The sequence below is a fragment of the Hippocampus guttulatus genome, chromosome 6 (genome assembly GCF_054856545.1).
Source record: "Hippocampus guttulatus isolate MCC_2025c chromosome 6, RoL_Hgut_1.0, whole genome shotgun sequence".
Taxonomy (NCBI): Eukaryota; Metazoa; Chordata; class Actinopteri; order Syngnathiformes; family Syngnathidae; genus Hippocampus; species Hippocampus guttulatus.
Genome location: NC_141266.1, coordinates 19,604,297 through 19,630,603, shown reverse-complemented (window position 1 = coordinate 19,630,603; position 26,307 = coordinate 19,604,297). Strand labels below are relative to the sequence as shown.

Sequence of the window (26,307 nt, the reverse complement as noted above, 5' to 3'; positions counted from 1 at the left end):
AAGCATTTTTTTTTTTTAAATGAAGCAATTATGATACTGCCATGCCCTCGCATGGGGGCAAGGGGAGCCACCATTGATGATTATCAATATGCATTCTAATGCATATAATGCATATGCAGCCAAATGGGACAAACCGCCAAACATGCAAAGTACAAATTGAGAACAATCACGAGCAGATTGAAAAGTAAAGTGAAAAAAATAACAACAAACATGATTTTAAAAATACTTTGAAAGCCTGCATTTAAAAGCATTGTTATTTTATTAGTATGTTTGGCATCTTTATTCACTCTGACAATAAAGGGTACCAGCAAATCTGGGGACTGTATTTTACAAAAGTACAGCGGGGGAAAAATGCTGCTAAGGGAAATCTAGGGGGCATATTATACACGGGTGCTCAGTTTTGTTTTGTTTTAGTTCTTAATTTTTTTTGTGATCGATGTGGAGATGGATTCGGCTGCTATTCAGTGGAGGGGGGGGGGGGGTCTGTCGAGTCGAGCGGGATGCGGTACTGCTGGCCACCCCAACATCTTTAAAAACATTCACCTTGTAACCCTGAACGGAAAACGGTTATGTTGCAGCTTCTCAAATTAACCTCAAAACAAATAACATATCATCGCTTGCTTGATTGGCTTTCGCGTGTGTCACAGATGAATACTGAAGAATTTGAAAGTGGCCCTCGCATCCTTCCATTTTGCGATATGTGGCCCCCCTGCCCTTGCCTTCTCCAGTAGCAACAAAACAGCCACCATTAGTTTTGAAGTCTCCAAGTGGGTCTCCTCAAGTGGGTCTACTAGTGAGCTGGATTTTCAGTATCAAGAATGTGGACTAAAAGCTCAAGCTGCTCTCCATCGGTGCCGACTGCCTCTGCTGGGCTCCGCACGGCAGCATGTAGTCCGAGAGGAAGAGGAGGAGGAGGAGGAGGAAGAAGGAGAAGAGGAGGAGGAAAAGCGTGTGTTCGAGTGAGAGAGGAGCGAGGGAGTGTGTGTGCAGTCCTCCGAACCGCGCAGTCTGCAGTCAGCATCCATGAACGCAACACTTTGACGTTTCCCCCCTGGAACGTCGCGAGGGTTTTTTTTTTTTTTTTTTTTTTTTTTTTGCTCCGGACGGATTCTACCAAGTGCTCACATCTTAGCAGGTTTCAAGTGGCTTTGACAACGCGTCATGCGCATGCAGCCCCGCTCCTCCAAAGCTTCTGCACTTACCTCCCTGTGGACACTTTTCTTTTTTTTTTTTTTTTTTTTTTTTTGACTTCTTAGTTTTGGGATTTAAAAAAAAAAGAAAGCGCACGTGGACTCGCAAGTTCTGTCGCTTGTTGAAGATGTCGCCCGGCCGCCGCTCCACCTCCACCTCCACCTGCAGGCTCCTCGCCGGCTCGCTGCTGCCTCTGCTGCCGCTCCTTGTGCTGCTGCAGGCGGTGCCGCCCGCCGCCGCGCTCATCACAGGTGAGGGTTCCAAATTCGGGTCTCCGTGCGTAAAAGCGCACCGCGCGAGACGCGTTGGGTGCTTCTCGTCCAAGTTCGCGAAGTTTACGTGGTGAATTTAGTTCGGGGATGCGAAGATGAAGAAACTTGTAATTAGACTTAACTTCTATCTGTGTGCGCATTTTGCTCCCTCTGAGTCGGCGGCGTCGGCGTCATGTGTTTGCCCCGCGGCCACGCGACCCAAAAGGCGGTTGGAAACGTGATTTTATTTTGCCTTCGTTAAAATGTCATGATTACTCCCACTTTGTACTTAAATAGAAGAAGTACGCGTACGGTGTAAACAAAGTCTGTGAACGTATTGATTCAACGCCGACGTCGGCAACGGTCTAGAAAAAAAAGTACATTTTCTTCATTATAGGGAGAAGTATTCACGCTGCGGTTTTTAAGTCGAAGTGATTCGAGTCTTTGATAAAGGTAAAAAGATGAAATTAAGTACAGACTTCGTTATTGTTTCATAGCAGAAGACTGCACAAGTTCAACTCAATATAAGTTTTTTAAAAAAAGTGTGGCTCCAGACTTGATCATCACTTCATTAACATCAAGAGGCAGAGGTGGCAAAATGCGTGAGCTGTAGTCTCCTGTCGTAGAAGTACAAATACTTTTGTAAATGAAGACTGTAAATAGCGCTGGTTCAACAGAAGTAAACGTAAAAAAACAGTATATGTGCCCATCACTGTTTCATTTTTAGCAAGTGGCAAAAGTATCCACACTCTGGATTGAAGTCTCACTGGTACTTGGGTGAAAAACAAAAACTGTAGAAGTCTTGATTTATCTCCTTTACTTAAGATTTACAAAATTACAGGGACAGATTTGATCATTTTTTTCGTTGTTGCAAGAGGCAGGGGTGTCACAAGTACTTACAATGTACTCAAGTAAAAGTGCAGGTACTTGCATGTGTAAAATGAATAAAAGCACAAAGTGTGGCAAAAGTATTCACACTCAAGACTTGAGTAGTCAATATAATCGTGAAAAAAAAGACTACTATTGATACAGCAGCACTGATTCACCTCTTTAAGTTTAAAAAAAAAACCTACAATGGTACCTCTACTTACAAACGTCTCTTCATACGAAATTTTCAAGTTACGAAACGCCTCAACCGGAAAATATTGCCTCTTGATACGAAAGAAATTTCAAGATGCGAATGGTAAAAATACAGCATGGGCCGCTACTCGCGGCTCCGAGTTTCCTGAACGCAACATACGTATAGCTGCTCCGCCATTGGCTATTACCTGGCAGCTTCCTGGCATCCCATTGGCTAAGAGGGACTTCTACCGTATTTGTCAATGCGTGCAGATAGATATGTGTCTTATCTAGCGTCCTCTGCATTTTGGTTAACTTGGAAAAACAAAGGAAACAATTCTCTGTCCTCTTTTTATGAACCTTCATCTTGTTAGTCCCCAAAATATAAAACGGCTTTCATGCTAGCAAAATAACATATTCCAATAGCTTTGCGAATGTTGAGAACTGACCGACAAAAACGGGAATGTTTTGTTTTGAGCCAAAGGTACAAGACACAACAAAAAGTCTTCTTGCGTCTAACAACATCAAAAAAATCAGATAGGGAATATCTTGCTTCTCTGAATCTGTTGTCATTGTTGTTATTTGTTGCCATTTGTCACGCGTTCCTTCATGTTGCTCAGTGTAAAAAACAAAAAAAAAGTCGGGTGAACTCAAAATTTGAAGGCGACAAACTGGGATGAAATTTTCAGTTGGGTTTGGATAATGGAGGGATCGATGAATATGAATAAATATTTTAAGCTTTGCTGTTATGGAAATTTCCCGAACTGGATTTCACAACAAAGAAATACGTTTAGAAAACTAACTGTCCCTTGGATTTTAAAAAAAAAAAAAAAAAAAAGAAAACTCAACTCAGCAAATGATTTTGGAACAAACAACTTGCTAGCTTTGTTGTGCTAATTAACATTGTTGCCATAAATGTTAAGAATTTACATTTTAAAGTTGTTGCAATTTAAATGGCTGTTTGAGCACCCCCCCCCCAAAAAGTGTTTTGTCCCGATTTTTTTTTTACATTGTCTCTTTCTATTTCTGTCATTTTTACATCTTTTCATTGTCTGCGTAAATTGAAAATAGTGGCACGCCTATCTTGACAAAGTCATGAGTCAAAAATACAGATGTCAGGTTTCAATTTCCAAAAGTTTGTCAAAAGAGGTCAGAAAAACAAATACCGGGGCTAGACAAGTATGGCTACCTAAAAAAATTTTTTTTTTAATTCTACTCAAGTACAGTAGCAAGCATTTGTTCTTGGTTACATCCCACCACTGCAGGCAACTAAAAAGCTCAGGCAAGTCTTTTTTTTTTCATCTCCAGTTGGCCTTCGTCATCATGGTGTGATTATCGTGAGAGAATGAAAGTGTTTGATGCAGAACATGTCCCGCGTTTTTTGGCTCAGCTGGAAACATTAAATCAGACCTCCACAGGACAAGATTTTTTTTTTGTTTTGTTTTTGTTTTGTTTTTTAAAATGTTTAACAAGATGCCTCGTTTCCTGGCAGGTTCTCCTCGGAGCAAAAATGGAAATGAGGTCGAAGCGGCACCAGATTGGGGGGGAGGGGAGGAGCATATCGGATAGGAGCGGTCCTGCCGGGGAATGTGGGGCCTTTTATACATGCCAGTAATATTGATTATTGATCACTACCCCAACTCGTGTAGATTGATTATTGATTGTTTATTTGTCTTTTGGAAACTCAAATGAATGTGGGACGATTGTGCCATTCATCAAAAGTGCATTTTTATTATATGAAGCTGTCACCAGTCAAAAACAATTTAGAATTTAGCTTGCGGGCAAAAGAAATACAGTGGATATAAAAAGTCTACACACACCTGTTCAAGTGCCAGGTTTTTGTGTTGTAAAAAAAAAAAAAAAATGATACCAAGATAAATCATCTCATGACGTTTTTCAAGTATGAATGTAACCCATCCATAACAACTCTTATATACTTTTGAGAGAAGAAATCGATTTTTTTTTTAATTACCTGAGATAAAGTAGTTGCAAAAGTGTGCACACCCTATTACAACTGGGATGCGGCTGTGTTCAAAATTATCCTTTCACGGGAAAAATGTCCAATGTGAGTCAGCACCCACCTTCTACCATTCAAACCATCGCCAACTAACCCAAATAAAGTTCAGCTGTTCTAGGTGGCTTTTCCTGATTTTACTTTTTATTTACTTTCTAGCAGGAGCTTGTGATAACACTGACTGCTATTTTGAACATTTCCTTCCTCAACAAATAAGATAGATAAAAAATAGTGCTTTGACAATAATAATGACGACAATGATAAAACACAACAAAAAATAATAACGTTGAAAAAAACTTACAACTACGCCCAAGCTTTAAATAACAACGCATTGCAAATTAAAGTCTTTTTGATCAGGATTGTGCTTGTATATCATGCAAGAACATTGATGCAGCTGCATTCACATAAGAAAAATTTAAAAAGCGCTTTATAAAGTGCGTATGTTGCAACACTGCAAACTCCAAGCACCGTTTCACATATGTAGCATCATTTTAATGACTCATCAAACCTGCGCCTCTCGTGCTATTGGATTACATGAGTTGGTGTGCCTAATGAAGTGTCCTCTAAGCGCGCATGATACATAAATCTTCGAGTAAAGAGTCTCTACGGGAAGGTTTGAGCTTGTTACCTGAGACAAGCACAAAACAATGAATGAGTTATTTTGTCAAAGCAGGGATATGTCCCTGGAGACCCTGCCCCCCCTTTACCCCCTTCATTGGGCAAACTACGCCCTCCCTCCACCCCCTCACTCATGCCAGTTTAATTAGGCTCGAAGGTCATAAAGTTTAATAGCGGAGTCGGCGAGTTCGTCGTCTGCCCCCGCAACGCAGACGACCCGGCACTGGGAAGCTTCTGTCGGATTCCCTTGTGCGCTCTCTCATCTTTAATTTAAACAAATGTGATGTCACCCAACGTGATGCCATCAGGAGCAGGACACAGGAAGCGTTTTTTTTTTTGCAGGTCGTGACCGCGGTCGGAAGGAAGTTTTCGTTCCCGACCGAGCAGTTTTCCTCGTACGCGCACATGTGCCTCTCGCTCGCCCGTAAAGCTTTTGTGTTTCCTGCGCTTGCTTCAGGTTACGTTTTGCCACCGCGTGTTTTAAGACCCGCAAGACCATTCAAATGTCACCGGCTAGAATTTAGTGGAATGCTCAAAGTGACTCACGTGGAAGGCTCAAACTGGCACACTTTTCTTTTAAAATGCTGCACGGTATGTTTTGAGACCCTTAAGACATCAAAACTGTTTCACATGCTTGTACTGTTGAATTGTTCTCTCAAAATGTGTCGCTGTGTGTTGGAGGGGGGCGAACAAGGTATATGTGGTTGACTATGTCACATCTGTAATTTTTGGCTTGTGATTTAAGACCCTTAAGACCCTTTTTTCAAATCCCTGGTTAAGATTTAGTAGAATTCTACAACTGACTTACTGCTGGAACGGTTTGAATCTTTTGGGTCATGTTGCGTTGGAGGAATTCAATTTAAAAACAAACTTTTGAAGTCAAGAAGAGTGCAACAAAATTTGTTACTGTTCATCCAGCCTGTGTTTTAAGACCCCTGCAACCCTTCTAATGTCACAAGTTCGAATTTGGTGGCATGATTACCGTGAATCCTGGATCGCATTGGGAAATGATGTTTACTTTTGTTGTTGATGATACAAAAAAAAAAAAAATCAGATACAGTAGACTAATACACAGACATTTGACACCCTAAGCCCTCATTCGGCTTTTTTCGAATGTTTCCAGGCACAGAGGCCAGCTGTGAGAACGAAGGCGAGGTCCTGCACATCCCCAACATCACCGACAACCCTTGCATCACTTGCGTCTGCCTGGTAACACCCCTCCGCTTCCTCCCCGGTGATGTTTGTCGCGCTGATTATTGATCCGCCAGCTTGTCCCCTTATCAGGCTTCAAGACGGGACTTTGTCTCGTCGAGTGTTTGCGTTGCTCCTTTCACAACTGAGCAAACGTGAGCTTTACCACATGTCAATAGCGGGACGCTAACGTGTCAGAATGTGAATGCGCCCGGGTAGTGTCAGTATGGAAACTGCCAATATCATTAGAGTGATAGGATACTGCTTCTTTTTTTTTTTAATCTGATAATGACATTACCTTGAACGTTTACATAAAATACATTGCATTTTGTATTTTTTGTGTTGACCTCAAAAGTCAAAGCTCGGGACTCTTTTGTGAAAACAAATTAGACGACTGAAATAAATATTTCATACTATATAAATATTTTTAAGCCAATAGGCTGTAACATAAGGAAATTCATTTCCAGTTTCTGCTTTGTGTCCTGTTTAGCTGTGTAGCGAAGTGTAAGTGTAAGACATTCATTCAATCGCTGGCTATTTTGCCATTCAAATTTGTTCTCTTCACTTGGATCCAGACAGTACGCTTAGCAATTAGCATAGCTTCTCTATCTATCTTCATCATCCCTTCCTGAGAATGATACAAAAGTGCAGCTTATTTGCTGCCACGGAGGCGATAACTCACTTAAGAGCGACTCCGTAGTGTTTAGCTGGACTAGGTAGCCATCCGAAGCTCGTTGCTAGCTAGCTAGCTATGCAGCGTAAGTAGCACTGAGCTGTGCCTTGAACTCCGACTATCTGTGCTGCCATTTTTATGCACACGCTTCCAGCCCACAGCGAAGATTTTAGGGGCTGTCTCGGCGGTACAATTATTGAAAAACATACAGAATAAAATCCTGTGATTTCAGTTTTGCCATTCACTGCGTTTTGATGAGACTCAATATTCAAATTTAGTCATTCAAGTTGCGATGCGAAACCGCTTATTTCGAGCCTTGACATCCTGTACGCCTACGGAAACAGTGCAGCTCCTAATTGAAGACATGCATTGACCACCACCGAAGAAGATCACATGAGCAAACGCAACCAAAAGAGTGAAACAAAAGAGATCAGACATTACAGTTGAAACAATGAAAACAGCTTATTGATTTATTTGATTGATTTCAGTGGGACAGTTCACATGAATCAGCACAAGAATAAACAGTCTAAATGTGTCCTAGTTAGCATAAATGCTAGTAGCTATGATTCAAACCGTTGAGAAATTCAAGTGAAAATCCCAGTTTATTTCCTGTAACTACCGCCAAGGTTTCTGCCGTCACGGCAACGTTGTTGCCGCGGTTACGACAGCATTCTCGCTCTTATCAGGTCGGCATCAGTTAAAAGACCACCTCAACGGATGTCACTCGTCAGCAGCCAATTGCTGACCTTTCCTCCAGACTTTAATCCCTCACCCCCACCCCTCTTCAATTCATGCTGCCCCCTCAAACCGCATACACGACACGGACAAAAAAGTCCGGACACACGCACAGCTTTAAATCAATCGTTCAATTAGACATTGGACTTCTCAACGTTAATAGCTGATCTAGTCAAGTTCTGTTGACGCAGGGACACACATACACACACACACACACAAACCACAATATTTTGCCACGATAGAGAAATATTTTTTTAAAAAGTACGACGGTTGACTTCAAGAAGTTGTAATACTTTCTTCCTCCATTTTCTTCACTTTTCTGTCCCAAAACATCACATTTTCGTCACTTTTTGATTCATGTCAGTGTCCCAATGCCTTCCCCCCCCAACTACACATTTCTCTTCACTTTTCTGCCTCAATACTTTTGTACGAACTCTCCACATTTCCTTCACTTTTCTCACCAACACTTCTGGCGAAACGCCACGCTTTCTTCACTTTTTACATCTGTCCCAATATCGTTGCCCAAACTCATTTCCTTCATTTCCTTTTGTCCAAATTGTCTTCACTCTGTCGCTTGTCATTCTCTGTCATGTCATAACACTTTCATGATCTACGATCCTCATTTTTTTTTCTTTTTTCTTCCTTGCCACTAATTTTGTCCAAATTCTACATTTTCTTCGTTTCCTTTATGGAGATGTCCCAATACTTTTGTCCAAATGCCACAATTTCTTCTTTTCATTTGTCGAGATGTCCCAATATTTATGTCCATGGCATGGCGATTTTTTTTTGAGGGGGGGGGGGACATGGAGTGAGTGTCTTCACTCAGGAAATCTGAGTGTCTTCAAGTACTTCCACATCTGTCAGCCCCCCTGTCCCCCCTACCCCAAAGACATGCGGAGAGTCTCCTGTCGCCAGGTGGTCTGATATGTTTGGGGGTGTGGGGGTGGAGGTGCAGTGTCACTCATATATTCGTGTGTGTGTGAGGGGGGTTCGAGACAGAGCAGACTAAAGGCTGGGACACACACACACACACACACACACACACACAGAGGGGCCATTGTAAGACTGATAGAACGTTGCCATGGTGATCTGTTATCTGCTGCACCTCTTCACCATGTCGTCTAGCTGTCTGTCTGTCCGTCTCATCCCGTATCTTCGTCCACGGTCGAGTGCTTTTACAAACAGAATTATGGGAATTATCGATGAAGGGTCAAAGTTGCCTTGCTGGCATTGTGTCAACATAAACAGAAGCCGACACACACCAGAGAGGTGGCTGGCAGTCCGATAAATAGCAAACGGCTGATGAGGCAAAGACAAATCCAACATGTTAGGTGAGCAAATGATGTTGAAATTATGTAATTTCCCGAATTAGTGGCAAATAAAGAAATTAGCACACACCTCTGGTCAAAAATGTTCAACATGTGGATAAATTACTACTTTTGCAACATGTAAGTGGAAAGCTCTGTTGTCTGTAATGTTGTGACTTAAGATGCCTATACACACACTCAAACGCACGTGCACACACACACACACACTTGAATAGAAGACTTTTCCTTTTTCCTTTTTTTTTTTCAGGGGTGAGTGGGTGGGGGTGGGGGGTTCTGGCGGAAGTAAGGAAAAAGTGAGTCCGTTTGGGGAATTCCTTTCCCTGAAGCTACTGTGGCTCTTGTACCGTTTAGGGGGTCCCGACCTGTTTGTTTAGGAGGTGAAAGTTCACGGCCGGGGAGAGGGCAGCAATAGATTGGGGGCAAATTGTGGATGAAGAGGAGGAGGAGAGTGATGGGAGAGGGGAAAGAGAGAAGAATGGGATTTTTTAAAAAAAAGGGGAAAAAAAGATGGCCAGAAACATTGGCCATTGTCTCCCCCTAGAGGTACAACTGCAAAACTGACTCATATTACTGAGTGAGAGTGATTATGTCACGATGCCAAAATAGAAATACCGCATTTAATAAAAGCAACATTAATAGTAATAATTTAATAAATTATATAATTGACAACAATTATTATTATTAATAATAATAATAGTATTTGTGGTACATTTAATTTGAAACGTACGCTGCTACTACAATCCCCAAAATGCATCGCGGCACCTGTTGTCAGTCCACCGCCGCTCTGCGGCAATAAAAATCGCTCGTTATCGCTCAAGCACCTGCTTTGGGTCAACATCAACAGGTAATTGTATGACCAAACAAGCCAGTGTTGATGTCATGTGCTACTTGGACTTGAAAAAAAGAAACACACTGTAATTTGTCATTCAATTTGTGTGGTTAGCAGGCTCCATTGCAGGCGTTCATGAGCTTAGCTTCCTATAAACTGCATCTGTATCGTGCTCTTTCAGGGACAAAACACAGTGGTGACCGTCTATTTTGACTGCCTGCATACAACACGTTTTTCCTATTTGAAAGGGATTTTATTGTTATACCTCGCTGAATTGTGATAATTGATAGATACTTAGCTTTTTTTTAATCACTTGGGATATTAAATTGCCTCAACAGAAAATTCACAAATATACACGACAGTAATTCATGTAGTAAAACCAACAAAGCACAAACAAAACCAAAGAGCAGCATTGAATTAATAGAAATGTAAATGTAATCCAAACAATGTACAGTATGTATGTTGGTTTCTGCTTACTGTCAGAGGGTACACATCCTGCCGTTTGTAAACTGTAGTTGGAAATAGCATTGCTTAACTATTGTCACCGACGTCTAAGTTTGAATGTCCCATAAAACAATTAACATTTACACATTATGGGATCCCAATGGAACGATGCCATGTGACCTGTGTGTAATTTCATTGGTGGTTGAAATGTAATCTAATTATAGGCGACATTGCTTGGTGACATTTACAGAAGTCAGATTTTTATGTCTTCCTTTTTTTAATTCAATCTAGATGTAGAGTGTGTGTGTGTGTGTGGTGCTGTTGGTAGTGGCGGCTGGCGGAGGGTTGGGGGTGGGCTCTTCGGTGGCGGCAGACAGCCATCCAGCTGTGCAGCCTTCTTGTCGCGGTATGTCGAGTGTTTGTTAGCCGTTATGACCCGTTACCACCTCTGACCTGTAGACAAGGGACCCCATGGAAGGGTGACTTCGGGGTTTACGGAGGGGGGGGCTATTTGTTTAGGTCACATGTACTAACGCCACTTTGTGTGAACAGAAGACAGGAGCGAAACAAGGACACGACCTTGGACACAAGTAGTACAATACAGTGAAACCCCGTTTATCGCGGGGGATACGTTCCAACCCAGACAATTGGTGTTATAGAGAGACAATGTTTATTTTTTTTTCTATAGTAAGTTGTTTTACTCCTCCGACGTCCTTTCAGCACATTCAGACTGATTAGAACACACCAAAACTAATTACAGCACACTTTTCAATATTCCTTCCTCACATAGGTCTCCAAATAAGAGGCATAGCATTGAAAAGATGTCAAACTAAACCATATCATTCCATATTATGACAGTCTGAAGGCTTAATGATAACATATCATGTGAAAAGCCATAAACAGGCTAAAGGAATTTAGCATGGATGGATTTTACCACGCCGCCGTCATAAACGCCTCTGCTCGCATCATCACAAAAACATCTTCCCAGCAGCACATCACCCCCGTTCTCCAACAGCTTCACTGGCTCCCTGTTCAACATCGCATCAATTACAAACTGCTTCTATATACATATATGGCCATCCACAACCTGGCCCCTCCTTACCTATCCGACCTTCTCCAGGTGCATATCCCCTCTCGCTCCCTCAGATCCTCGTCCTCCCTCCGCCTGTCAGTGCCCCCTGCCCGACTGAGCACCATGGGAGCCAGAGCCTTCAGTCACGCTGCTCCAAAGCTCTGGAACAACCTACCTCCGGACCTCCAAAACTGCACACCTCTTTCCACTTTCAAGTCCCGTCTAAAAACACACCTGTTCAGGATTGCCTACAACACATAGCTCTTCCATTTCCTATGTTTTTATGATTTTATGTCCTGTTTTTATATAATATCTCGTTTACTAATTTTTACATTGTATTTTCTTATTGTCTGTACAGTGTCCTTGGGTGGCATGAAAGGCGCTTTTAAATAAAATGCATTATTATTATTATTATTATAATCGTGAATGAAATATGATGACATTTCTCCACACATATCTGCGCAGCGCCGAATCTGTATGCCTGCACCGCAACTTAGACCTGCTTTTTGCAAGTCTAAAATCCGGTCTACCTTTCCACTTTTTGTCACCAAATTGCCATTGTATGAGTGCGGCAGCTCCGTTAAGCGCCCGGCAAGGCGCAGCATAATCCCAAACATGGTAAACTAAACACAATAAAGCGCAAACCGCATGACAGAAAAGCAGCGGTTCAACTAAAGAGGATCAAGATACTGCCCTTTCTGGGGATGGAGTCAGTGACAATAACAAATGCTTCTGGATGGGTGTGGCACAGTCACAAATTGGCTATATTTCGTATCGAATAACATCACAGACGTTTGAAATGTCCTCAAATTTGACTGCTTTGATGATGATTTTTTTTATCTCCACATTTAGATGATTTATTGATTTTTTTATTGGAGTCACTGACCATGTGGTCAAATGGCTTGACACCCCGTGACCCTACTGAGGAAAAGCATGTTTAAAAAAATAACAGATATATACTGTAGATGCATGAATGGATGTTTTCATTTTATTTTTCACATGGAAGTTGAGGTGCAACATTGAATCAATTCATTGATAACTAATCCATTATCAGATGACTCGTCAGTTATAAACAATTCATCAGCGTCAGACTTTTTTTTTTTTCCTTGAGTATTGGTGGCTGGTATCAGCATTCTTCATGAGTACCCAATACCTTGAAATAAGGCCAATATAAGTCGTCGTTAGTTGCGGCCCTTCAAAGAAGTATAAGATTTACTTTCAACGCGAGGTGCATTACCGCTAAATTTTCTGGGAGTTTCCGTTCCCAAATTACAAATAATAATAATAATAATAATGGACAACGCCCCTCGAAATGTTTGTTTTTATGGAGTTCAAGGCCAAAACGAACCTCTTCTGCACACAAACACGTCAAGTCATTTTGAAGTCAGTGCCCTCAGCAGTGAATTTATGGGGCCGATGACGATTAGCCGTCTACTGCACGAATGATCTTATTTCCCAAATAGAATTCAATGAAAACAATACGTAGTATCATGAAAGACACGAGTCGACTCATCCGCAGAGTCTGAACCACGATGGCTCACCGCAAAGTGAGCTCATGTGGCGTTTTGGCCCCACTAAAAGTGACCAAACGGAAAGATGCTTCTTGCTCCTTAAACGCTAGACCCTCCGTAATCATTATTTACTACCAGGATACACTACAATTAAAAGTTATTTGCCCGGGATGTTTTTTTTGTTTTTTTTTTGGTTTGTTTTATAGCCACGTTTTCCACACCATCATTTTTATTGATGATGTTTTAAAAAAATGCTGATGCTTTAACACAGAGGTGAGTGTTATTGCAGTCTGGTATAAAACGGACACATTTACATGGTGTTGTTGGGGGTGGGGGGGGGGGGGTTCAAAAATAAAATGGTTTCTTCCATAAAATGGAAGTCACTTGAAGTCATGGTACCAATAAAAAAAAAATTACATTACAAGACTCTTGGAAATGTAAAAGCTTGCAGGGCCACCCTGATTTCAACCATGACTGTTGTATGCTCACTTGTCATGAAATGACAAGTGGCAGTCCACGTTGTTATTATTATTTTCCAAATTGTTTTTCATCTGCAATGAAGGGAGCATCACACAAATTATTGCGGATGAACGGTGTATGCTTTGGAAAATGATGTGAGTGAAGCCCGCGTTGATGTTAGTGATTCACTGTGATGACCTCACGACTAGGAATAGTAATAATAATAATGATAAAGTCCTGTGGTGTGTCATCTCATTTTAACCTGAAAATGTTCTTTTAACCAAACACAACAACACCCTGACCATTTGGCTCCTTCTCCTTTCTCCTTCGTCTCGTCTGCGGCCGGCAGGAGGGCAAGGCCGACTGCAAACAGGAGAAATGTCCGCCGGTGCCCGAGGATTGCGCCCTGGTGGTGAAACAAAGCGGCGCATGCTGCGAGAGGTGTAAAGGTAAGAACGTTTTTTTGTTGTTGTTTTTTTTTTTAGTAATTAAGACGGAGCTCGGCCTAATGTTTATTTGTATTCTTGTAAAGGTGAGACTGACTCATTTTTGAGTTATCAATTGTGAATTAAGGGGCTAGTTTTATAATTCGATTTTTTTTTTTTTTAGGCCGATGCCAATTCCGATATTTGGCGGAATAAAATACTGATAACCGATTAACAGCCAATTTTTTTTAGTAGTAGTCGTAGCAGTAGTACTCGTAGTATTTTTGTAGAGTAGGGTTTGTTTTATGTATTTTTGCTTGAAGATGCCATTACCGATATTTGGCGGAATGAAATACCGATAACCGATTAATCAGCCAATTATTATTATTATTATTATTATTTGTAGTCGTAGTATTTTTGTAGAGTGGGGTTTGTTTTATGTATTGTTGTTTGAATGTCTTGTGGCTTGGCAGTTAATGTGAAAATCAAAAATTGGTCGGGCCCTAGTTATAATCATAACATGCACATAGCATAAAAATTTTTTAAAAAACAGAAACTGATCATTGGCTTCCAATCAGCTTCCGTGTAATAGTCATGTGTACAGTATTTATATCCCTCCATAAACTTCAGCTGGCTATGACATCATTCATTGTTGACATGATGTTGATGTCATCCGCTGCGTCCTGTCAAACTTTACAATAAAATATACATTTGTTTTTGTTTCTAATTAAAGATACGGCTCAACGAGCGCTTTCAACTCTGACATAAGTGACACATGAAGTTGAGATATCAACACTAACGACGCTTAAGTACAATGTTACAGTCCATCCAATTGAAGCTTTTTACACTCTGGACCACCTGAAGAGTTCACTGGCTAGCAGGAAGTGTTGGAATGTCACTTCCTATTCTCTCGATGAGGCCATGTGGTGAACACACCTCGTACAGTCTTTATGAGGGAGCACTTCATTTGGGGGGCGCGACAGACCTCGGTCAACCTGTCACCATGGAAAATGATATCATTTTTAATGGTTGTCACAAGTAAACTCGATTTTTAAAAAAATGTTTGCTCTGTTTTAAGTCTGTCACCGTTTTTTTCTCTTTATTCTTAATACATATGAGTAATGGCGGCGCGGGCACCCGCAGCGGCTCCTCTTGTTGTCGGTTTAAGAGGGAGTAAATTTCATCTGTGCTGTCTGTTGCACATACAACACATTTGACAATAAAGTTGTACTTGATAAAGTGGTTCGTTCGGCAGCAGGGGGAAGTTGTGCAATCTTTTTGTAGACAACATTTTCAAATGAAAATATCTCACAAACCTGATGCACAAGGGGGGAAAAAAAGGAAAGACTTTTTTTTTTTTTTTTTTAAATCAGTGCTCGAAAAAATACACATAAAGCCATCACTGATTAAAATGTGCTGTTGACACCAATATGCAGCTTACTCATGCAAGAGTAAATGCTATTGAGTAGGTTTGGGCAGGAAATAAAGGACGCGCATGGCTTCCAGAACGCTATTCTGTGCGAAATACATCCTTCTCCATCCTCTCATATGCCCATTAAGACGCAATTTTATCCATATTGGTAATTTGATATGTTGATCATTCGCGTGATGCCCTCCGTATATGATTTCTCTTAACTCTGAAATACTCTTACTATCTACTGTATCCGTTTTCAAATAAACATACTCTGAAGCTCCGCGCAGGAAGTCGTCGCATGGCCGTGTCGGTCATGTTAAGGAGTCTTGAGTGTATGAAGCTGATCCAAAGCTCCCAGGGAGGCTGGGCTTTCAAATGGTACTCGTTTCCCCCCTCAGCTGACTGGGGATTTGGTTTGATTTTCAGACTCAGGAAAGCAAATCAATTATTGGGATCGGTTTTCATTGGCAGGCGCAGTGCAGCATTGATCCCGGTCCATTTACTGTAAAATGAAGGAAATGAATAGGCTGTTTATTTAGCGCTGAATGGACAAGCCACAAAGTCTTGCGTGCGTGTGCGTGCGTGCGTCTGTGTCTCGTACTTAATTTTATTTGAGATTGTGGTGAGTATTCACGTATATTGTAAACGCGGATTTGTTGTTGAAGTGATTTGGAATGTGACAGCTGGAAATGATATGGAGGAAAAAAAAGTTGTACTGGAGTTTATTATTAGAAATATTTTCATTTTCTGTCGCATTCTTGTGCTATCTTAGATCTATCTGCTATAAATGGCAGTTATGGAGTTTGTGGAAGCAATAGCCACTAATATAGACAACAAAGAATTTACTGTTGGGGTTTTCCTAGATCTAAAAAAAGCTTTTGACACAATAGATCACAGTATATTACTGAAAAAACTAGAAAGATATGGCATTAGAGGTGTAGCTTATAAATGGATAAAAAGTTATTTAGAAAACAGATATCAGTACGTGCAACTCAACAATAAAAAAACGAATCAACTAAAAATCACTCACGGAGTTCCTCAGGGGTCAGTGCTTGGTCCAAAACTATTCATCTTATATATAAATGATATCTGCAAGGTCTCAAAACAATTTAAATGTGTCCTATTTGCTGATGATACAACTTTCTACTGTTCTGGAATAAATCTGAAACAGCTCCTGACAACCGTAGAAAACGAATTAAACAAATTAAAAAACTGGTTCGACAGAAATAAATTGTCACTTAACCTGAAAAAATCGAAGTTAATTGTTTTTGGCACAAGACCAATCAAACACCAAGCTAAAATTATGGTAAACTCAATTGAGATAGAAAGAGCGTATGAAACCAAGTTTCTCGGATTAGTAATAGACTCAAAACTATGTTGGAAGCCACATATCGATAACGTAAAAAGAAAAATAGCCAAAACCGTAGGGATCCTCTACAAAACCAAGGAAGTGCTAAATAAGAGATCTTTGTACACATTATACACTTCATTATTATTACCATATATGACCTACTGTGTGGAAATATGGGGAAATGCCTGCAAAACAAACACACTCCCTATTCTCAACCTACAAAAAAAAGCAATTCGAATTATTAATAGATCAAAATATACGGAACCCACAAATCCACTATTTATCAAATTAAATACGATGAAATTGTATGCCCTGGTTGACTTTAAAATCGCCCAATTAATGTACAAAGCACACAATAACCTGCTCTGCCAAAACATTCAGAAGTTTTTCGAAATTCGAGAAAGCAGCTATGATTTAAGAGGTACCAACTTATTCAAAAAACTCAAAACAAGAACAAACATCAAGCAAAGAAGTGTATCTATCAAAGGCGTTAATCTGTGGAATAATCTCGAAACGGACCTGAAAATGAGTAAATCGCTTGCTGAGTTCAAAAACAAATTCCAAAAAATAGTACAAACAACCTACATCAATCAGAGTTAAAATGATAAATTCAAAACATTAAATATAATGATAAATCAGAACTAAGTTGATAAATAGAGAAAGGTATATAAATATCCATTATGAATACCAGAGAAAATTGACACAAGAGTGTCAGGGTGTGGAAGTATATAATCCCGATACAAACCAAAAGTTGTAAAAATATCACGGTTAAGGGTAAAGTATGAGCCTTAATGGAGCCTTAATCTTGGAGCCTCATTTTACCCGCTTAATGGAACACTTCGGCTCTTGAACCTCGGCGCACGGCGTCTGCAAATCAGCAACAAGCTGCCGTTTGCGAAGCGTGAGCGGATCCGAAGAGCGACAGGACTCCAAATGTATATTTTTTCCGGCGATTTGCCGGACTGTCGGAAAGTGTGACGTATATTTTGAGCGACAAAAAAAATTACAATATATAAATAATGTTATTTTAGTATTTCGAGATCACACCAATCTTACAGTTTACAAGTACAATCATACAAACACAAATAAAATACTTTGTTCAGATATTGTGCAGTTTTGGTGTCGCTGGGCTTTACGCGCATGCCGACTGTCAAATGTGCCTGCTGACACGTCAAGCGCTCGCTAACGTCTTTGAATCAGGCAAATGCAAATACTGGTCACCGAAACTGCACGAGGTCTGAAGAAAGAAGTTGTGGTGTCGCGAGGCAAAAATAAAAACAAAGCCGGAGTGCAGCCAAACACTCTTATTTTCTTTTCTGGCTTTTAACAGCACACCACCAATTTGTAACAACAAACATCAGTCGCCATGACCTCGTAACAAACACTGCCACCTAGTGTACAGTCAGAGAACACAAGTGATCCACGTTTGTGAGACGAATAACACGCACTTCCATCGGACATTTATTCTTTATTTTCCCAAGCAACACAGAGCCGCGACATTAGGATGAAAGAGCCGCAGGTTGCCATAATGCAAAATCCGTGTGCTCAGCGTCAATTTTGTACTGGGTTTCTGAAAATGATGTGTGTTCACTGTGACGTCCTGTTATTGATATTTGAAATCCCAACACACCGTTGTCGTTTTAGGTTGCATGTTGGACGGACGATCCTACAACAGCTCGGTTTCCTGGACCAGCGCCATCAAGCCCTGCATCACCCGACGCTGTCAGGTCTGTGAGAAGCCATAGAGAGATGGAGATATTATATAGATGCATATTTTGACATAAAACTTTTACGGCCTGGTTCTGACAGGAAGGCGTCATCACAGAAGCAGAAGTGCAATGTGTGGTCCACTGCAAGAACCCTAAGATCCATCCCAAAAAGTGCTGCCCCACCTGCCCCAGTGAGCAAAACCTCCAAGCCAAGTCCAAGCTTCCGAAAGAACGAAAAGTAGCCATAAATAAGCGCTTGTTGTAATCCCGTCTCTTTTTTTCCAGGTTGCATTTTCGAGGGACACCTGTACAAAGAAAAGGAGGAGTTCAGTCCGGAAGGCAAACCCTGCATCAAGTGTACATGCACTGTGAGTATGAGCAATCATGCGCTGGAATTCACAGAAACAGATATACACGGGAGTCCTTGTTTTTTTTTTGTTTTTTTACGACCGTCACGAAATGATTTACTTTGCCAGGACTTCTTATGAATATAGGATTTGGTCATGTATTTAATGTCAGATTATTTTTTTTGCCCCAAGTATCAGTAGCAGGTCTCGGCAGCCTCCACGAATACTCGACACCTTCAAATATTGCACGTCATGACACCCACTTTACAACTCATGAATATACCAATTAGGGCTTTTGTCTATGATGTTGTTTGACTGTTATCTGAAATTCACAGAGGGATTTTGCAATCGTGGTCATCTGGACCTGACAACAGTGTTTCTCATTGTTTGACTCGAAGTGTCACTGCTTTTGCAGGGGGGGCGCACTCTCTGTGTGAAGGAGGCCTGTCCCGTCCTTTCTTGTCCTGCTCACCTCAGCCACACCCCTCCCGAACAATGCTGTCCCAAGTGTCTTGGTAATTCACAAATCTTCTCTTGTGTGTGTGTGTGTGTGTGTGTGTCACTCTAATGATTGTCGTCTGGGTGCGTCAGGTCAGCGAAAGGTGTTTGACTTGTCTCAGGGGAGTTGTCTGTTCCACAGCGAGGTCTTTGAGAACGCCACGTCCTTCGTACAGGACAACTGCACCACGTGCACCTGCAAGGTAAAGTTTGAAGGTTTTCACTTTCGTCGACGGCGCACAAAACGCTAGGTAAAAGCTACTTCTGAGAGAGAACATGCGCTAAAGAGGGCAAAAAACAACGAGGACACATGTTAAATGACCATCATTTTTATTCTTTACTCTCTCGTTTATTGTGCAATAGTCAAATTGTAACATGTATTTGTTACATATTTTGATGCATTTTTATGCTTGAGGAATTTATGTCTGAATTTTGGGGGGGGGGGGGCCTGGAAAAAATTAGGGCATTTACATGGAAAACGCGTCTCTACTTCCAAAATTTTCTCGTGAAGAAATTTCTTCAGAACCACTTCATTTTGTAAGGAGAGGTACCACTGTAGCTATAAAAACAAAGCATACTTTATTCTGTTTCCATTTATTTCAATTGGAAAAAAATTGCTTCTGTTCAACGTTTTAGTTCATGAACGGTCTTTTGGAATGCACTCAAGTTGTGAACCGAGGTTTCACTCTGGACCTTCTGACATCGTCCTCTGTCCTCGTTCAGGACTCCACCGTGGTGTGCACAAGGCGCTGCTCACGTCCGGGCAGTTGTCGCGGCGACCGCTGCTGTGACGACTGCTTGTCCTACGTGAAGGTGGATGACGTCAAGTACTGCAGAGTGCGCAACAAGATCTACAGGGTGAGATCCTCTCCGAGGATGCATGGATGGAGATGGGCGTATGTGTGTGGGAGAATGAATATGGCTGGATGGATGGAGACGAATGATCATGGATGGATGAAGCGATGTGGCTTGATGGATGGAAGAAGGAATTAACTCATTCACTCCCAAAGACGTTTTTAAACGTCTTTTCAGACTTGGTCTAGAATTGGCTGGTACTGAATGAGTTAATTAGGGAATAGATTGATTATGGATTGATAATACGAACGGGCAAGTGGATATTTGGTATGTAAAGTCATGGATGGATGACAGACAGAAGAAAGAAAGGATGGATGGATGGATGGGTGGAGTGATGACTGGCATGAAACAGACAAGTCCACGGATGAGTGGATGAACTGACAGATAGGCAGAAAGATGGATGGCGGAATGGCTCCATGAATGGATGCGTCGGCGACAGGAGGCTGGATGATCACGGAAGCATGATGAATGGACGGGTGACGGACGGACGGTTGATCTGTGGTGTACTCATCCATCCGCAGGAAGGAGACATGTGGTCGTCAGTGAACTGCACGCTGTGCGCATGCGTGAAAGGCAACGTGGAGTGCCGGCCCAAACAGTGCGTGCCCATCACCAGCTGCCCCTCCGTGAGTGACGCGCCTTTCTTGGCCACTCGGCATCAAGCTCATCCATCACCCATCCATCCACTCATTCATTCCTTCATCCTACATTCACCGATCGACCCACTTTGCTTTTCATCCATCCTCACTCTCATCCAATCATGCTCCTGTCTCGTCACCCATTTGTTCTTGACATTCTTCTGTCCATATCGTGTCCTCCTGTCGCTCATTCATTCATTCATCATTTGTATATGAATCCATCCGAACATCTGCCTATTCATCCATCATTCTTTCTTTCATATCAACGATTCACCTGTCACCCATTCATTCATTCATTCATCCATCCATTGTTATAAATTGTTGCTTTTTGCGCATTCCTGTTGCTCCGCCCACCAGAACAAGATCCTGAACAGGACCGGCTGCTGTCCAGTCTGCACTGAAAGTGAGTAAGTTCACTTGCTCGTCCCTTTGGCGCTTCCGTCGGTCGCCGTCTTCTGAACGGCGCTTTGTCTTTGTCCCACGGCAGAGCCCGGCGTGTGCACCGTGTTTGGCGACCCGCACTACAACACCTTCGACGGGAGAACTTTTAACTTCCAGGGAACGTGCCAGTATGTGTTGACCAAGGACTGTGGCGGCGGCGCTGGTGGTGTCCTCAGCAACGGCGACTCCAGCTTTACGGTTCGATCACACATTTTTCCTCCGACGTCATCATATGACGTCATCCATCATGAATAATTACACACCTGTGAAGCCTTTTAATATGACGTATGGCTCGACATGATTGGTTGCGGAAAAAATAATCAAAAAATAATTCACCTTGTTAGCTGCCCCTAAAGATCATGTGTTGATATTATGTCATCTTACAAAATGAGTACAGATTTGGACGCGTGACTCAATACATTTGATCGCCTTAAATGTCGTGTCATCCTCCAAAGGTGTTGGTGAAAAACAACGCCCGCCGCACCCGCTCCTTCTCCTGGACCCAGTCGGTGGAGGTGCATCTAGGAGGGCTGGTTCTGGGCCTACATCAGCACCTGACCGTGCGCAGGAACGGCACCCGCATCGCGCTTCCCTACCACGGGCCCGGCGTGCACATTGACCTGGACGGGTACCTCCTCAAGCTCACCACCATCGTTGGTCAGTTCACAGACAACAGACGATGGGAAATGGAGTATTCAATGTTTCTATCGAAATAGTTGGGTCTTTGAAGGGCAAAAATATGATAATTAGAATAAGAAAACCTTTAACTCATTCACTCCCAAAGACGTTTTTAAACGTCTTTTCAGACTTGGTCCAGAATTGGCTGGTACTGAATGAGTTAATTGTCTCACAATGGAGAAATTCCCAATTTACAGCAGCAAAGTTATGAAAGTAGGAGGACAAAAAGTGTCGGATGAGCTATTAAAATCAGAAAAGATCTCCCAAAATATTACACAAAAAATGCATTCTTTAAAAAAAAACGGTGAAAAAACTAGTTGAAATAATATAATCATAACAAATGAAAACAACAAAAAAAAATGGCGTGTTTCGTCAAGTGGTTGCAAAAAAATAAAATCTGGTTCTAAATACATTTTACAAGTAAAACGTATCTGGAGCGATGTGATTTTATTTCATGCAACCACTTGAAATAAAATTGAGTAAATTCAACACACCATTTTTTTCACAATATGCATTTTGAAGTAGAATTTGTATTCATGTGAGAAATATAAATAAAAACAACTATTGGACAAAAAAGAAGTTGCACCAAAAAAAAAATATAAAAAAATAAAATCTACCCGGACGAAAATACAAATTGAAATAATGACAAATATGATTTTAAAAAAAATTAGATGAAATTTTCTAAAATATTAAAAATTAAACAGCTATATTAGACAGATTATATCGACAATTACAGGGTAAATATAGACAGCCCAAAAAAATAGAAAAAAGATGACAGTGGCATACAGCTGATGCAAAGACTCCTCTTGTTTTTTTCCGTTGACAGGTTTGGAGATCACCTGGGATGGCGACAGCTTCGTGGAGGTGGTGGCCGCCCCCCACCTGCGTGGGCGCCTCTGTGGCCTGTGCGGCAACTACAACGGGCACAAGCGCGACGACACCATGGGCGGCGACGGCCACTTCAAGTTCGACGTGGACGAGTTCGCCGAGTCGTGGCGCGCGCTGGACGGCAACGAGCTGTGCGCCCAGCCGCCACCGCACCGCCGCCCAACCTCCTTCCTGTGTCCCGGCAGCGTCAAGGTCAAATTCCGCGCCCATCGCGAGTGTCAGAAGATCAAGTCGTGGGAGTTCCAGAAGTGTCACCGCGTTGTCGACTTTGCTGCCTTCTACAGGTGACGCCCCAAATATAATTAGACGTGTAATAGTTTCCCACGGACTTTTGAAGTGTTTGTTTTTTTTTTTAAACAATTTTTAAAACCTGAATGTTTTGGAATGACACGGAATCGCATTTATTCCATTTCATTATTTATTTTTCACTGCGCATCTCACGAGTACAGAGCAACAAAATTCACTCGACACTTACAACCCATCGGAAAGACATAAAAATAAAAAAAACAATAACCAACAGTGAGAGACAGAATGGGAATCCTGACGGGTTGCCAGATCGAGCCACAAAACACTGGAGCACCGGGCCGCCCAGTTGAAATTCAAACTATGAAATTATAAGTGTCACGTTTCGGGCAAGCCGAATAAAGTTGGGATCCCAGAAGTGTAGACACCAGACAAGGTCTCCGTAGCAAAAAAGGGTTTAATATACAAAAATCGCACTGCCAAAGAAGTAACATAAAGTGCTGGTCAAAACAAGGACCAGAGGGCACAAAAACGAATAACAAAAAGCGCTTGCACGAAAGGCAAGGGAGGAAAAGAAGAACCGTGAAGGCAAACAAAAAACAATGTAGCAAATACACGCAAGCGAAAGCCCAATCACAAAATAAAAACCATACTTACAACATACTTGGTACCGAGAGTTCAAAAGCGAAATACGACGAGGTCTATAGCAAAAGCAGTCTATGAGCAAGGAAGCAGCAAGGCAAAGGCAATACTCCGACAACAGGTGCACAGCACAGGGGTCCTTAAATACAGAGTGTACTAATCATAGATTGGCAGCAGGTGTGCACAGAAGTCCGCTCATGCCACCTGCTGGCTAGACCGAAAACAGAACCGTGAGAAAAAGAAACCGAGGTGTCACGGATGTACTGTACTTTCATAATGACGCACTTAGCATGATGATGATGAGCCTTTGTCTTTTACCGTTGTAGGTCGTGTGTGACGGATATGTGTGAGTGTCCAATGCACAAGAACTGTTACTGCGAGTCCTTCATCGCCTACAGCCGAGCGTGCGAGCGAGAGGGCGTCCCCGTCGTGTGGAGGCCGGACGCCGCCTGCATGGGTGAGTCAACGCACCCGCCGATGCATGCGACAACGCATCTGTCTTCTATTCTGTTCTTTTTTGGCGGGCATATAAAGTGATCATGCTCTTAAAAGTACTATATGGAAAAAAAATATTTGAGAAAAAAATGTGAAAGATTAGGGAATAAATACCAAAGATAAGGAAGAACAACAAACAAATATTAGAAAAATACACTGACACAATATTCTTTTGGAGAAAAAAACATATTTAGCTGAACAACAAAATAATAAAACCTACATGTTACAAATATTAGATTGAAAATATAAATAAATTCGAAAAAATGAAAAAAAGCTTCAAAAAGTGAAAAAATATGTCAAACAAAAATGCAAAAATATTACGAGCCAAGTATTAACATTTTTTAAAAATGATTAGTTCCAACATCTGAAAACATATACAAATATTTTTTTTAAATCCTAAATATTTTACAATGTTGTAAATGTCTGAGGGTGAAATAATATTGTAAATAAATATTTTTTTAAAAATACACGACACAGTAAAACACAAACATCCAATAACAAAACTATTGACAAAAAAAAACATAAATATTAGGCTCTGGATACAAAACTCAAGACACAAACTACACAAATACGAAAACATTCATAAATGATCAAATGTAAATACAAATGTGTTAATTATTTTTTTTTAACTTTTCCTCAGTCATTTATTATATTAACTCATTCACTCCCAAAGACGTTTTAAAACGTCTTTTCAGACTTGGTCTAGAATTGGCTGGTACTAAATGAGTTAATAGTTAAATGATAATAACATTGAGCAGCATTTGCACTTTTTCCGCTTGACTTTTCTGATTTTGCATTGCATGACTCCTCAAATAAAACAACTTGAAGCCTGCATGCATGTTGAACTAGTACACAGACACTTATTTTCCATTTTTTATTTTTTTTGTCAGCCACACAGTGCAAACACGGCGCCGTGTACGACACGTGCGGGCCGGGCTGCACCAAAACCTGCGACAACTGGAACGAGATCGGGCCGTGCCACAAGCCCTGCGTGGCCGGCTGCCACTGCCCCGCCAATCTGGTTCTCTTTCAGGGACGCTGCATCAGACCCCTGGCCTGCCCCGGACGGTGACACAGGCGCCGCTCAAGGACTTCTCGGACCCCCTCATAACCCCTCAATAAAAAATAAAAAATAATTCTAAAACGCATCTCGGACTTGATGAGTTGCGGCAAAGGTACTCAAGGTCCAAGGAATCCTTATTGAACAAACACTCAGGAGAGGAATTTTGCGGCAGGACCTTGTCATCTCGGAACCTCACGGAACTCTTGAGTCGTGCTGATCGTCTCCGAAGAGGACGAGGAGCTTTTTGTACTAGAAGCAAAAACAGATTTATCAGGAGCGTTTCTACAATTGTCATGTGTTGATACTGTTAATTTATATAGCAAAGGTGGTAGCACAAGCAAGGAGGGCACAGTGAAGAAAATGACTTACAGTGAACCTCCGTCGATCGCGGGGGACGCGGTCCACACCCACGCGCAATTGGTAAAAAAATTTTAGATGCGGTGTGTGAAAAGTCACAGTCATGTTTTTTTGCTTTACACGGTTTACCTTTAAAAAAAATTGTATTGGCCTTATTAAGTAGATATAATTAAAAAATGTTAAATAATACAATTTATCAAAATTATCACCCCTCACCCCCAACGTGATGCACAAATGAGCTGGCCCATCTGCCCCCTTTAAAAATCAAATAATGGCCCTTGAGTACAAAACACTTTTTATTTGTTTGTTTGCTTTGCTTTTTTTCTTTTCTACCAGATGATCGTTTACCAATTTTTAGACAAGGGAGCAATTTCATATGATAGCCTAATAATTTCCAAAACAAGTGTTTGATGGCTTACTGCTCTCCAATAGAGAAACTCAATGATGCCATTTTAAAATTAAAAAGCAATAAAACAAAAAATATGTTTAAAATGGCAGATTGTCTATTATGTGGCCATTTCAGCTGAAAGTGTAGCAAACAAACAAGGCCTGATGGTGACATTGTAATTATTTTATGTCATGTACTTTTGCCTGCATTGTCATCAATGTGTATGTTTTCAATACTGTACAGTATTTATATTGTAAAAACGCGTACAAAAGACAATCGCTGTGCAGGGATGTGCGTTGGGCGACATCAGCGGGGGTTCACTGTAAGAGGACAAAACAAAAAGCTATTTATGTGTATGTGTTGTGTGTACTTCTGTGTGCCCAAATGTGACACGTGTGCTGTTGTTGTTGAAAAGTACTGTAGCGTCTTTGTGGAAATTGTTCTACCCTCGTTATTTAAGAGCCACAATATAATCTTTTATCCAATGTCACGCTGTACCA

General features: G+C 41.4%; 1 protein-coding gene across 1 annotated transcript; it reads left to right on the top strand.

Moving 5' to 3' along the window:
- Nucleotides 1-909: 909 nt before the first annotated feature.
- bmper (BMP binding endothelial regulator) lies at nucleotides 910-26,292 on the top strand. The gene is made up of 16 exons (XM_086113013.1): nucleotides 910-1,442; nucleotides 6,257-6,342; nucleotides 13,725-13,824; nucleotides 18,210-18,292; nucleotides 18,375-18,465; nucleotides 18,560-18,642; nucleotides 19,037-19,136; nucleotides 19,213-19,322; nucleotides 19,843-19,977; nucleotides 20,496-20,600; nucleotides 20,970-21,015; nucleotides 21,100-21,251; nucleotides 21,509-21,710; nucleotides 22,558-22,903; nucleotides 23,831-23,961; nucleotides 24,890-26,292. Exons 1-16 carry the CDS (start codon nucleotides 1,319-1,321, stop codon nucleotides 25,069-25,071), a joined length of 2,076 nt encoding a protein of 691 aa, XP_085969139.1. The 5' UTR covers nucleotides 910-1,318; the 3' UTR covers nucleotides 25,072-26,292.
- Nucleotides 26,293-26,307: the final 15 nt, after the last annotated feature.